General features: G+C 36.6%; 2 protein-coding genes across 3 annotated transcripts; both read left to right on the top strand.

Annotated features, from left to right (window-relative positions):
* The first annotated feature begins 262 nt into the window (after nt 1–262).
* Nucleotides 263–7,581, top strand: LOC131675933 (uncharacterized). Its single transcript, XM_058955058.1, has 6 exons — nt 263–333; nt 5,562–5,690; nt 5,751–5,839; nt 5,952–6,962; nt 7,025–7,274; nt 7,332–7,581. The coding sequence occupies exons 1-6, from the start codon at nt 306–308 to the stop codon at nt 7,511–7,513; spliced, it is 1,689 nt and encodes a 562-aa protein (XP_058811041.1). The 5' UTR covers nt 263–305; the 3' UTR covers nt 7,514–7,581.
* A 2,209-nt stretch (nt 7,582–9,790) lies between these two features.
* Nucleotides 9,791–10,755, top strand: LOC131687915 (RNA-binding protein pno1). 2 transcript variants are annotated; one of them, XM_058972096.1, is made up of 3 exons: nt 9,791–10,062; nt 10,118–10,274; nt 10,432–10,571. In XM_058972096.1, exons 1-3 carry the CDS (start codon nt 9,953–9,955, stop codon nt 10,441–10,443), a joined length of 279 nt encoding a protein of 92 aa, XP_058828079.1. In that variant the 5' UTR covers nt 9,791–9,952; the 3' UTR covers nt 10,444–10,571. The 2 variants fall into 2 exon arrangements, with proteins under 2 accessions (XP_058828079.1, XP_058828021.1); XM_058972038.1 differs by having other exon boundaries at nt 9,792–10,062; nt 10,118–10,383; nt 10,432–10,755.
* The last annotated feature ends 495 nt before the right edge of the window (nt 10,756–11,250 follow it).

Below are 11,250 nucleotides of genomic sequence, written 5' to 3'. Positions count from 1 at the left end.
GGCGGATTGCACACTGACTTCATCATGTTTGACTGCTGATTATCTAATAAGAGTTGCTTAGGAAGTGGTAAGTAGGAATTCATACCAATCCGACCCATATTAAAACCTCAACAGCATGATAGCCATCATTGCCGGCCGCCCCCATCTCCATCGTTCACGGGGAAGGATAAAGGATAAGGTAGACAGGAAGTGTTGATGCTCCATCTACTTAACGGAAGGACGACGATTCATCAGACTCTTCCATAGGTGTCGCGGAGTTGGTGGTTTGGAAGGGTATCAGGTCTAGGATTCGCTCCAAGCAAACGATGCGACCTGTAAAGCATATTTTATTAGGTAGTTGTTTAGTTAGTCTTCGAGTGCACGATCACTCGAAAAAGAGATGATCTTGTTTAGTTTTTGGTTATTTTTAAACTCTGGGCAGCCGGCTACCGAGAGTATACTATGTTCCCTAAACAAAAACAATTTGAACTCCACACAGCCGATCGTGGGAGTATTGCCTGGAAAAGCTAATCTTATCTGCGTAATGGGCCGGATCACTATTTATTGCAACAGTATTTGGACAGAACTCGCTACTTCTTCTCTACGATATATTTATTGGCTTGAAAACTACCAAGTGACAGCATATTATACTGGCAAAAATAGCGCGAGATGTTATAAATCAAGGAAAGTATTTCTTATTTTCCATATCGGATTGTTTGTGGAATACAAGTATTCGAGCGATAATACCGAACACTGAAGGGAAATATAAAGGATTGTTAATCTGATGCACGGGCTTGTTAGCAATAACGGAGCTTTAAATTAGGTTCATAAAAACAGACGCGGCGAATTTTCAATACGTATTGAGCCGTGTTCATAGATACTAGTCAGATTAGTCGTATTGGGGCTAATTTCCGATCAACTATTCATTTTTACGGCAATGTTTTCTCGACTAGATCTGTTCGCACCCTCTCATTCTGTTCGCACCCTCTCATTCTGCGGTCTAAGGACCAAATGTCATCAATAGACTTAGAATCGCGTGGAGGCATGAGATAGGAAACTTGTAAGAATTTTGCTATCCCACCGTTTGACTACCAGAATGGATGGGAGAACAGTAATACTAGCAAATACCGACTACCATAAGAGCGGTGCAAATTTGAACGAGTGACGTAGAGTACTGCACTGAAAAAAGGACCAGGAGTGCGATTTTACGAAGTTTTAGCTTCCGATGGCCCTACATTTTCTGACAAAGTGAAGTTCTTGAATGTTGAGATTTTTATTACTGTTTAGAAAAGCAAAAGTATCATAAAGCTAGTGTCAGGCCTTCATGAGACCTCAAGAAGTCACTTTTGGAGGTATTCGTAAATGTAGATTTGTCGGTAGACGGTTCCAAATATAATAGAAAAATACCTAATTTAACACAACTACAGATCACTTGCAACATAAAAAGCTTTTTGTGAAATTCGACAGCTCCATCTTAGGCCAATTCAATAAATTTCCTGCATGAAAGTTTCCATTTTTTAATAACGGTTTTTAAGCCAAAGCTTTGGAAGTTAAACCTTGGCGTGGAAGTGCCGGTATATTAATATATTCTGTTACTTAGTGTAGAATTAGATTTCGTCATTTACGGCTAATATACAACCGCCAGAAGAAACTTAAAACGTTGGTACACAATCAAGAAAGGCGAATCAGAAAAGGTATATGTCAGTGATTCACTAAATACAGACTGGAAAGAGGGTAATATGGAAAACCTTAAGGTCCGCCCAGATTAAGTCTTCGGTACGGACCCGTATAAATAAATACCATTCGAGCAACCATTCTAACTATTACAAATCTATTCATATTATACTCACCATAATAGGAATAGTGTCAATATATTCCAATACATACGGTACAATTATTATTCAACTATATACATTATAGTTACCATTTCAAATATCTTCCCTGTATGATCGTGTATCCTTCAATGGTTATATGTAATATAAGGAAGTACATTTGGAAGATATACATTATCCTTATCGTAAATGAGAGGTTTTTAAGTTATTTGCATCGTTTGGCTTGACAAACTGGCTTATAAGGAACACGACATATCTTCAAGCACCAATCAGAAAGGATTCCCACTGTCACGCTACGCCTGCACCTGTCCGGTATGCTATTATTCGGCTGTGATGTCAGTGAAAACAGAACGCGAAACATCCACTAAGGAATTTGATATCAAGGATTGATAAGACTTTCTTTATAGCATGTGCAAAAAGATAAACTTGCGAATTCATTGCCGAAAAGCCTTTCATATATTCTCTCAATCAACATTTAATTGGTACAATAGCTTACAAAAATATTTGGAATCGTTACATTCTATTTTAATATGTTTAGATAAAGATTGATCTACTTTAACGAAATAATAAGCGTCATTTGAAAACTCTCCCAAGATAGTGTGTTCATCTACAATAGAATATTCTATTTTTTGGAATACAAAATAATATTCACATTCATCGGATAAAATATTTTGGATTTCTCCAAAACGTATCTCTTGATTTATGGATATGGAGAAAAACGCATCATTATTAGAGTGTTCTCTGCTATGTTTGCTCAAAGCCGGTTTATAAGTGTAACCGTTAAATTTAAGATATGAAATCTCCTTAAAACAATTGTTGTTGTACTTATTAATAATATTAGAAGGCAATGCGAATTGATGGTTTTTAATTTGTACCGTTGCTTTTTTCGTCGATTTCAAAGTCTCGCAAAACTTCTGGATTGTTGGTGTGAACTTTGCGGGAACATCTGAATAATAGCGTGCATGGGACATAATGTAACGGTTTGCAATCTGAACTAATGGTTCTTTAGGCCCTTTTACATACTTCTTGAGAACGCCATTTATGTCTTCAAAGAAAAATAAAGAAAAAGCCCAAAGGGGACCAAAATTTTCACAGCATTGAACAATATGTAATAGCAAATGCACGTTGTAGCTCATTTCGTCCAATGTATACAATATTTCAAATTTTTTCACAAATTCCTTCAAACGTTCACTGGATTTATTTAGTGTTTCTTTTGATATATTTGTTTTGAGTAAATCTGCAATCACCGTTACAAGAAGACGAAAATGATTATAATGAGCATTAGGTAAGTATGGCTTTAAACAAACTGAGCTATAGTGAAGAAGCCACTGCAACCACTCATTAGCCTTCCATGAATTACGCTCACTTATTTTTCTGGCTGATCTGGAAGCCTCAGTAAATTGATTTATAGATATTAATATGGTGTCAATATCAACAATTTTATTTTTGATATAGCATTCACTGCTGGGTTTTTCAAACCATATCTTGCACAGTTGTTTGGTAACGCCGAGTAGAACACAATGCATATAATCTACCGGGCAGTGGTCAACGACATCAAACGATGGTATTAGTATTAAAGGTGATACTCCTTTCACACCATTGACTGGTATTTCACGGGACTTGCTTAGTGCCATCGCTCGTAACGTATCAGCATAATTTCGATGTTGTATTTCATCCACATATCCATATTTAATCTGCTGGCCCGATATATGCCCTGGATGTAAGCAGAAACTGCATCCATCATATCCATTGAACTGCTTGAACTTTTGCAACTTACAACGAGCCATTGTGTCAACACAACAGGCTATTGTTTTAATTGAGGGGATATGTATTGATCCCAAATTCAAGCCTTCTAAGTTCAGTTTTTGTAACGCCATAAAGAAGGGTTTCAAAAAAATGTCTAGGTCTGGTTCTCCACCATGAAGCCATAATCCAGCAATGACTGCATTCTTTCTCAAAAATCGCAAACCGGGTGGCAGATCATTAACAGCAGCTATAATGGGCCACAATGATCGTTTCACATTTGAATTAAAAATTTTAACACCGTCAGTGTTGAAACAAAGTGAGATCTGATTGGCTTCGATTGTGGCCCTTACCACAGCAGCGTTTACGATGTCGACTAAATCTTTTCTGTCGTATACAGTTTTCTTATATTCTTGGATTTGTGTCCAGTTCTTTTGTAATATATCCCGTAGATTTTCACAAAAATCGAACATAATGAAGAAAAACGACTCCGAGCCTCTACAATTTATGCAGTTGATTTGTTCATCGCCGATATACAAACCGCATTTCTTACATACGTAATGTCGTTGGTATTTATTTTTCGAGAAAAAATCCTGAAATTTGCTGAAGGTTTCCGGAAGTGTATTATATCCAGCGATAATGTTCAGCATTCGAAGTATATCGGTTAGAGCAATATTTGTCAAATTATGTTTCATAAAAATAGTCATCAACATAAACAAAACTTCAGCACGAGTTACGGTTAGATATGGATGAAAAGTTTCATCATAGTAATTCTGGAATATTTAAACGTTAACACACTGTAGAAAAAACAAACATTTGAATAAATTTACCAAGTGGAAACTTTCATAAACTGGAATTTCACCGTCCTCAATTTCATCACACATTTCATTTGTTATTGCAGTACATGAATCATCATCTGAAAAGTCAATCAGAAAGGCTGTAGATTCGACCTCTCGGGATTCGGATGATCCAAGGGTGATTTTGGTGGCATCACCCATCCCAATACTACCACCACTTGTCGGAAAATGGACTATTTTCGACATGCCCACACTGTTTGCCATTTCCTCGCTTTTTGTGGAATAATGCAAAGTATTTGTAAGCGCCAAATAATCAATGTTGTTGCTTGTTTGATGGCCTGATTGTACTGAAGAATCATTTAAACAATCTACGCCAACTTCGCTAGATTCTTGCTGAGTAATTATAGGTACAGCTTTTTTCTATAAACAAATCGTATTGGTTCAGTTTGACCACAATTGCAACATCAAATAAACTTACTCGTTTGAATCTTCGCATATGAGGAATATTCCTGTTCAAATAAAATAATTTGTGCATTCTCGAGGATCGCATTTTGACTAAAAGTCACTCGATATTCTACAAATACTAAAATGTTTAAACCAACTTGCACCAGTGATGTTATTTCCACGAAATAAATAAGTTTTGTTATGCATATGTGCTTTCAATATTTTTTTCAATACTGTCGATTATTGACAAAAAGTATTGAAGGCGCAATGAAAAAAAAGTTGGATTGACGATATGCATTCAAATGAGATTGACGTATTGATGGAAATCCCATCATTCCGTCTATATATTGAGCGCTCTAGAATGAAACTAGCTGTGGTAATTTTTCAAGTAAACAGGGAAGTTACTACAATTAGCCTAGAAGAAAGTTTCAATGTGCCTACTACTTACCGGCTTTTAGGTAAACCGGCCCAATCGCCATTTCATTGAGTGGGAAGTGAGTATGAAACAGGGATGCCATATTGAAATCTCTATTGCCATCAAAAAAATCTTACCATTTGTAATGATACAAACAGCAAACTACAAAGTGTTAAATTTCCAAAAAATCTTTGAAAAAGCACAATATTTCTAAAAATCTGTGGAAATCTGTGAATTTTTCATCAAAATACCAAAAATCTGTGATCAAAAATTATGAAAAAAAATCTGTGACGTTACAGAAAAACCTGTGAATATGGTAACACTGGTACGAAAATGCTTTATCATTCGCAGAAGTCAGCCATTTTGAAATATTGAACATACATAGGTGGTGCGTTGAGGTTGAACCATTTGCTCCAGTTAAATACTTTTATAATGCCACCGAAGAAAAAAATGCTGCTAAAAATACAAATTCTCGTAAACGTAAGCACATTTAAAGTGGTAAAACTGTTTTCAAGTAATAATTTTTCTTTCTTAAAATAGAATCCCGCCAACAGGATGGACAGCAAAGGCTAACCTCTGAAATTAAGAGAAAAGCAGACCGGATGAATGCAACTCACGTACAACAGCGAGTAAGATATTTCTTTGGGATTCTATATATTTTTTTGATGAAGGGCATTGCCTGGAACGACCAAGTATTGCAGAAAAAAGGTGGAACTCGTTTTGTTTTTCTCTTCTCTACAGTTGCAAAAGCTTCTCGAGCAGCAGGGACTATCGCTCAGTCAATCTGGGTACGCGTTTGTATCAGCCGACTCTGCGACTAGTGCTATAGATACACCGCAGAAAATGATGTCACAGGATCCACTAGATTCATCGATTTCGGAATCTTCGACGGGTTGGAATAGTTCCCAGAAAACTAACATTCTATCTGCTAGTGCGTCAGTAACTTCAACAACAAGCAACCCTTACCATGTTGCAGCTATATGTGGATCTCAAATGTCACCCGATATTCCAAGTTGTGTCAATACTACTCAGGACCAGCCAAAAACACTCATCACAGATAATACAAGTAACGAACATACTACCTGTCGACGAAGCATTGATATTGATCTAATGCCACATGTTATCGCGGGTGCCACGGCTACCATACACGTCCCAGATTGCACCCAGGAGTTACTGGTTCTACATACACTGCCAAAGTTTGTTGAAATCAACACTGCGCCAAATTCGTCGAGCCAGGCACAACATCTTTTACATCTAGTTTCAAATGATGCGCTGTCGCCTTCGGAGTTCACAACTTCGGTTGTGAGATCAAATACTCAGGCATTTTCTAACCCGGTACAGCAGGTACTACAACCAAAACTGGATGACCAGCTATCAAAGCCTGAAGATCTCAGCATTCCTAAGAAAACAGTTCCTAGTCGGATTGAACCATTTACTGTACATACTGATACTCCGAATGAGCTGAGCGAACCATATGAAATTGATTTCATAGTCGATGTACCAACATTTTCACCAGTACAATCGCTCGAAAGCCAACACTCAACGTCGCAGATGTCATCAACAATTGAAGGTAATGAAAATTGCGGCAAATGTGACGTTTGGGAAAATCAAGCGCTGGAGAACAAGAATACCATTAAGAAACTTCGTAGAAAAATCAAGCTGCTCAAAAAGGAATTAGCCCAATCAAATGACCACGCACTGTCTCTTTCACGGGAGCTACAGGATTTGAAGGATCGGCAACAAATTCCTTCGGTAAATTTGTCGTATTTTATTGCTATTAATAATTTAGTTACATTTTTCTCAACTTTATTCAGGTCACATTCACGATTCAATCTGATTTCGACATCACGCTGGAAGAAATTAAAAACATCGATCGCAATGCTACCACGGATAGCCAATTTATTTCTAATTTGGCGATTCACTTCTTTGGAGTTGACAGATTGAAAACAATGAGTGTGACAGGACAACCTACGCCACGATTCAAAAACAAACTGAACGCAGATGGTTCGCTTTTGTACCCGGCAAAAGAGCAAATTGACCCTAAAATTCTTAAATTTATTTTTGGTAAATTTGTTTCATTTTCATGTAACAAAGTTGTAGTCAACTCTTTGTATTTTCCAGAAAAACTTGTTGAACGTGTTGCCATGCGCCTGGGACCACACAAAATTCGTGAAATTGCACACTATGCCAACGAGAAGCTGGTAAATAAAAGTATTGCCCAAAAAATTTCGAATCTCAACAAAATCGAAACTAACCGCGTGCCTTTTGGTATAAATAGAATCGGTAATGGAAATCGAAATTAAACGTATAATGCATTATGATTAATACGACAGTACACAGAAGCGTGTAATAATTTGAATTTGACATAAGTAATCTTATTGTCTTGGATTTATTGAATAAAATGATTTGTTATTATTGTACGTAGTTTTTATTGCTTGGAGAAAACACCCCTACCATTTTCAGTACGGTGAAATAAAATATTTGTACCATAATTGTACAATAACAGATATCGTAGGTAATCGAATAGTTTAACTATTTAAGGATGATTAAGATTATAATCCAAAAAAATTAATCACCGTATCATGTATTGTAGTGTTATTGTTTTACTATATCCATGCTACTATAGTTGATATGGTTGAGGAATACTACATGTTAAAAATATGTATGAAACAAAGCTCATTTCGATATGGTGACCGTTCTTAACAACCCATTGGTTGTATGGTCGAGTTTGAAAATAGGATAATGGTTATGGTTGATACCATATCACGCAATGGTTATTCTATAGTTGCTATACCATAACAGATATAGTTTGGTCTACGATTGATAATATGGTTGGTATATGGTTTACGTTTATCCGGGGAACAAAACCTCGGCCTAGGAACTCCTAGCATGTTGTTAGTCGCCTCTTACGACATGGGAGCAGTTCCCAGAGGTTCTATTCTTGGTTGAAATAGTGCAAAAAGATTTCAGCCCGCCGGACACCACACGGCTTATTCAGAGAACGCTAGAAGTAATTGATAAACAAATAATTAGTTCACTAATTAGATCTTTCATATACATTTTCGTACAGTAGGGAATAGCAAAATTTAATTGTAAGGCGCTCGTGAGAACATTTGTACTTCTAAAAACATGATTCCCAATATATTTTAAATGCTTAATTTTGAGAATACGAATAATCTCTAAGTTCAAAATGTAATCAACAGGACCACCACCTGTCACATTTAGAGCATGACGTCACTGTGCAGTGACCAATACAAAATAAAACGCTCCTGAACATGCTCTTAGAGCATGTTCAGGAGTGTTTCTAGTTCTAGATTTATAATTTTGACAGTTCTATAATATAAAACTGAAAATTTTAAAATTAGAACTTGCTGTCCCCAGCAGCAGTTTTGGCGGATGTTCCATTTAGTTTTAAATTCATGTCTCGCCATGCCCTCAGCGTTTACTGCATTCAAATTTATTTCTCCCCAGTCTATCAGGTCTAAGAGCATGTTCAGGAGTGTTTCAGTTTTAGATTCATAATTTTGACAGTTCTATTAGGCAATCCATTAGACGTTTGTTTGACAATTCAGCGGTGGGTTCTGTCAACAAGTATACTCCTGCGAACAGAAAAACTCGTCCGACAAACAACTTTGTTAGTCCGATTCGTTTGATGTTGGATCGAATCAACGATATTATCGGACGTCGCACCCCTCGGAGTAACGTCAGAATAAGTAAAGAAGAAATAATCAGCTGATCAGAAACGTCTCATGGATTGCCTAATTATATAAAACTGAAAATTTTAAAACTAGAACTTGCTGTCCCCAGAAGCAGTTTTAGCGGATGTTCTATTCAGTTTAAAATTCATGTCACGCCGTGCTTTCAGCGTCACTGCATTCAAATTTATTTTTCCACAGTCTATCGGGTCTAAGTGTCTGTGCTGAAAACTTTGCACGTATTTAAGGTTGCACAGAGAATTCGTAAAACTTGCAAACGAAAAAAGCAGTTTTTTTTCCACACCGTATGTCAGATCTTCATAAAAATCAATCAGCAGTACAGTAACAACATTCTACATACGCTGATTGATTTTTATGAAGATCTGACATACGGTGTGGAAAAAAACTGCTTTTTTCGTTTGCGAATTTTACGCATTCTCTGTGCAACCTTAAAACACAGTTCTAAACGTGTTTTAATATCAGCCAACATATAGAACGGCATCGTATAACAGTTTTAAATTTTAAGCAAAACTGTTCGAAATTATAAAGCAAAACGTTCTGCTGGGGATGTGAATGTTTCAGTTCCACTTTGAAACTCCTATACAAAATAAAACGCTCCTGAACATGCCCTAAGTATCTGTGCTGGAAAATCTGCATGTATTTAAAACACAGTTCTAAACGTGTTTTAAAATCAGCAACAAACAGAACGGCGTCGTATAACAGTTTTAAATTTTGAAACAAAACTGTTCGAAATTATAAAACAAAACGCTCTGCTGGGGATGTGAATGTTTCAGTTCCAGTTCTACTTTGAAACTCCCATTCAAAATAAAACGCTCCTGAACATGCCCTTAGGTTTTCAGTGTAAGACACGCGGAAAGAAACGTCTTTGATTTAAAATTGAGGTTAGGATTGAATCAAATAAGTTTTTGATAGTGTTCTCCAGTCCTTTTCTATTCTACCTACTTTGAAAGTTAAATACCATGTGTTGTATAAATATAACTGCTTTCATTTCCCCGCGTTACTAATTAATATAAATTATTGTAAGCTATGGAAGTCGATCCAATTGATGTTCAGGATGTTCCTGACGTTCAAAAAAACAATATAGGTAAACTTCAACTGAAGCAGGAAGTACGCAAGGTATTTGTTCCACGATCGAGGTTAGTTATTCATTAAAAAAATGTTCTTTTTTTGTAAAGTAATTGTCATTGGCAGACAATCCGCATTGAAGGAGCAATGGTTAAACATTTTTACACCCGTTGTCGAGCAGCTACTTCTGCAGATTAGGTATAACGTCAAAACTAAACAAGTGGAAATTCGACTTGGTCCCGAAATGCAAGATCCAGCAAACCTTCAAAAAGGAACAGATTTCGTACGTGCGTTTATTCTAGGTTTTGAAATTGAAGACGCACTTGCGCTATTAAGGCTTGACGATCTTTTCATAGAATCTTTCGAAATAAACGACGTAAAAGTCTTGAAAGGTACAAATTTTCTGTTACAAATGGCAAATTAATAGCTGATTTTTACAGGTGATCACTTGACTCGAGCGATTGGTCGACTCGCAGGTAAAGGAGGAAGAACCAGATTTACGCTGGAGAATGCCACTAAAACACGCATTGTTCTGCAGAACTCGAAGGTTCACATTCTTGGAAATTACAAAAACATACAATTTGCTAAACGCGCTATAAGCCATTTGATATTAGGATCGCCGGCCAGTAAAGTTTGTGGAAATTTACGAAGCGCAGCAAATAATTTACATTAACGGCCACCGTGATTTATTTTTCTAAAATAAAAGTTCATCTATTTTATTTCCAGGAAAATGATGTTTAATTTTGCAACAAATACTTTAAAAATACAAATGCTTGTATTAAAACTACATTGTCACGTTAATTTCTCCGTTAAGTTCAAACTCCTAATGTAGCTTCCTTGACCTTGTAAAAGTTTAAACGGAAAGGTTCCCGTATGGATTTAATACATTAAAACAAAATTGAGAATGGACGGAATAGCGGCCCTTACATGTTCAATACTTTTGTCAGTACCAGTATTGATGACATTGTTACAATATTTCAATCCCATTTGAAATTCACAGCGTCAATACAACTTTGTTCCATTGCACGTACAATATTTTTGTCAATACTCTAGTATTGTCAAAAATATTGAACGTCACCGTTCCGTCAGCATAAGTTAAATGCGTTTCTCATGTGCCCGCTCGCACGTGCCGTGCCGTTGCGTATGAATGCCTCCATTTAACTAATCTTGACGTTCCGTACCAGTGACGGGAGCCTGATGTATCGTGTGAATCGTCCTTAATTCAGTTCGTAAACGTATACCTCATTCTAGAGTATCTA

Source organism: Topomyia yanbarensis, chromosome 1 (genome assembly GCF_030247195.1).
Source record: "Topomyia yanbarensis strain Yona2022 chromosome 1, ASM3024719v1, whole genome shotgun sequence".
Classification (NCBI taxonomy): domain Eukaryota; kingdom Metazoa; phylum Arthropoda; class Insecta; order Diptera; family Culicidae; genus Topomyia; species Topomyia yanbarensis.
This window is presented reverse-complemented; position numbering and strand designations above follow the sequence as displayed.